The following is a 3,538-nucleotide window of genomic DNA, read 5'->3' as shown; positions in this document are numbered from 1 at the left end:
AAAAAATCAGATAAAAAAATTTGATTACACTCAAATTGACACTCAGCACAAAAAAAAATGTGTGCATATAAGCTGTAATAGTTCAAGATAAACTTTTGTTAGTCTTATCCATTATCAAAAAATTCAGTTAAGATGTAATTATACCTCAATAAGCTACGTGATCCGTACACATGTGATCAGCTTTTTATGTAAACATGAAATTCTTACAATTCTTGTATGAGTTTCTTAATATTTTTTATGACAAGTTCCCGCTCTTCAATTGCTGCCCGTTGACAACTAGCTTTGGCCTCATCCTCCATAATTTTTCCAATTAATTTCTCATAATTCTTCAACAGATAATTAGATTTTGGAGGCGCGTTGGCGCAAGCAAGTATTTTATCCAAACTCGTTTGTCCAGCTCCAGAATGCATGGCGCCTAAATTAATGATCACACAAAAATTAATCTATTTACAAGAGATAAACATTATTTACTCAAACATAGAAAAAATACACAACATACCAAGAACTAACCCAGCATTCACTTCAGAGATATCTTTGTTTACTACTTTAGCTGTGTTGACTTGTGTAAAAACATCACATGATTCGCAATGAATAGTAAGAACTGAGTGACAGCCAATCAATCTTTCTTTTGATACTTTTTGCAAATCCAAAACTCGTTTACACTTTTTACATTTCATATTTGTTCCCAATTCTTTTAAATTCACAATGCGTAATCCATCACAATTATCATTCATTTGATTTTCTTCTATAACTTCTTTAATGCATTTTTTTTGCACTTGACATTACTTCCAAAGCTTTTTTTGTACGAGATGCTGATTTTTGTGAAACAATAAATCCATTTTTCTTGCGACAATTAGACATCTTATAAGTATTTATAAACTGACAACAAACTTATGATATAACCTCTCTCACACCATATGCTTTCATGAGAGTGATGAGAGAGAGACAGAGAGGAAAGCGGTGTTGCCAAATCGCACAAATCGACGCAGAAGACACATTTCTTTACTTCTGCGCATAAACGGTGCTCAACTCATTTGGTTAGAAAGCTTAACATTAATTCCAGTGCTTATGACAGAGAAGGTGAGCACAACTGGGACTTAGAGAACGTTCTTAATCATTGCCCATCTTTCCATTGTCTTTCCCTGTCGCTTGCTTCCAGTTCTTCATAGCTTACCCTATTCACCCCTTCTATATCTCTTTAACTAAAAAACTACCTATTTTCTTCTTTCCATTTTGTTAGTTCTACTACCCTCCCTTAAATCCCTCTCAAATTGACATGCCCTCTTATTCGCCCTAGTACTTAATTTATCCCTTTGCGCTTCTTCTCTCACCATATATCCAGGTGTCCTCCAGTCTAACCCTAGCGTCCACCTTATATACCTTTCTTCTAAATTTTGAATCGCTTTCTTTTCCTACCATCCCCATATCTCCGCTCCATAACCTAATACCGGTCATATCTGCGTACCAAATAACCACATTCTCCTTCTTAAATATTTCTTTAACGTTCTTTTCCATATTCCCCATACATGTTTCATTGTCCCTGGTGCTTTTTTATCCTTTATCTTATCAGCTATATGATCTCCATTCGTTTGCAAGGCATACTCCAAATATTTAAATTCCATTACTTCTTCTAACCTTACTCCCACCCATATTCCAGGCCATTCTTTCCCGTCCTTTTCGAAACCTCAATATCTTTGTCTTCTCTACAATTAAATGCAATTGTTTCCTACCTAATTATTTCTCCAATTCAATAATTAGGCCTGTCATCCCTGCTTTACCCTCTTCCAGCAACAATATATCGTTTGCATATTTCATCGTATATATCTTTTCTGCTCCCGTCCTAACTCCTCCCCATCCCGTTATCACTGAAAATTTCGGATACTGTTTTTACGAAGCCATATCTAATCCCCTTTTTCACTATAACTTTTTATCTCTACTCTGTCCAAGGAGTAAAACGCCTCCTTGAAGTCTACGAATATTGCTACCATTGCCCCTTTCTCCCGTTTAGTCCTTTTATTAATAGAGATAATTCAGAACATATATGTTGTCCATTACCCCCGTTCCTTTTCTAAACCCTGCCTGATTCTGTGGCTCTATCTTTTTTTTCTTAACTTTTTTCTTTTGACTCTTCGACAAAACAGTTACATATACTTTCTATAATGATGGCATTAGAGTCACACCCTTATAATCTTTAACCTACTTCCCTTTTCCTTTCTTCACTATGGGTACCACTAATCCTTCTTTTAATAACTCTAGTCGCCCCTCTCCGCTCCATACCCTATTAAACACTATTCATGGACATTCCTTTAGTTTCGTCCCCCTACAATTCCAAACTTCATTTGGAATTTCATCTATACCAGGTGCCTTTTCATCTTTCATTATTCCCAACAACTTGACTATTTCTTCCCTTATTATGTTCACTTCCTCATCTGTTTCTCTACCATATTTTCCTCCTTTTGCTAACTATCCCCTCCACTTCTCCTAGCAAATTCATAAAATATTTTTTCCAATCTCCCATTTCATATTTCCTGCTTTGCTCTTTTCTCTCTCTTTCTCTATTTAATAGCTTCCAGACTCCTCCTTCCATCCTGTCCTTCTACGCATTTTCCTTAAAAATTTTATGCTCTTCCTCTCTTTTAGTCACATAACTCAGTACACATCTTCTTTTGTCTCCTATATTCTTCTCTACTACTTTTTCTTTTCTCCATTTTCTTAATTCCTTTCTGACCTTCATTTTCTCTTTACAATCCTTATTCCATCCACCTCTATTGCCATCTTTACTAACTTCTTTCTTGCTTGTGCACTCTGATCCTCTTCTTATTTCTCCTATCATTTTTTCATCTCCTCGTCCACATTTTACTCTCCCATTTTGATATTTCTGACCTTCCCGTTAAACTGTTTTCCCTTTAATCTGAATCAATATAATCTTCTACCTCTAGATTCTTGACCTTCTCTTTTACCTTATCATCCACTATCAAATAATCAATTACCTTCTCCTTGCTCATCACCCTCTATATATCCGCTTAAGATAAATCATCCCAACTCCTCCAAGCTCTAACAGTTTCTTCCGCTCCTCATTCAGTACCTTATCTTTGGATTTTCTTCCTCTCTTTCCTCCCCATTCCCTTCCTTCTCTATCTGCGGATCTCTATCTCTCGCAATGAAATCCTCAACTAATTTAATGCTAATCTCTTCTTTATCTTGTTGCATCATTTCTTTTATCTCCTCCACTTTCACTTGTATACCACCCTTCACATAAACCCGCACTATCTTCCACTTCTCTCCCCTCTCATTTTTACCTCTTCTACTATTAATACTTCTTTTTTTCTTTCCTCTCTTTCTTATGCTTCTCTGTGATACATTCAGTCCTGACTCCCATTACCATTCCTCGGATTGCTCTTCCTTTTTTATGCTTCCTCTTTGCATTTTGAACTTACCATTTACGAGGGTGGATTGATAAGTTTCCGGCCTGACCAAGAGATGGCGCCACTAGGCCTACCTTGAGGTGGCGTTCTATAGTACCATCCTTAGATAGCTT

The 3,538-nt window shown here is 36.4% G+C and overlaps 1 protein-coding gene across 1 annotated transcript; it reads right to left on the bottom strand.

The window, feature by feature from the left end:
* Positions 1-122: 122 nt before the first annotated feature.
* Positions 123-3,484, bottom strand: LOC117179516. The gene is made up of 2 exons (XM_033371394.1): positions 500-3,484; positions 123-415 (listed from the first exon to the last, which is right to left on the bottom strand). The coding sequence occupies exons 1-2, from the start codon at positions 732-734 to the stop codon at positions 204-206; spliced, it is 447 nt and encodes a 148-aa protein (XP_033227285.1). The 5' UTR covers positions 735-3,484; the 3' UTR covers positions 123-203.
* Positions 3,485-3,538: the final 54 nt, after the last annotated feature.

Source organism: Belonocnema kinseyi, chromosome 9 (assembly GCF_010883055.1).
Source record: "Belonocnema kinseyi isolate 2016_QV_RU_SX_M_011 chromosome 9, B_treatae_v1, whole genome shotgun sequence".
Classification (NCBI taxonomy): Eukaryota; Metazoa; Arthropoda; class Insecta; order Hymenoptera; family Cynipidae; genus Belonocnema; species Belonocnema kinseyi.
The sequence above is the reverse complement of the archived record's forward strand: the minus strand, read 5'-3'. Positions and strand labels throughout refer to the sequence as shown.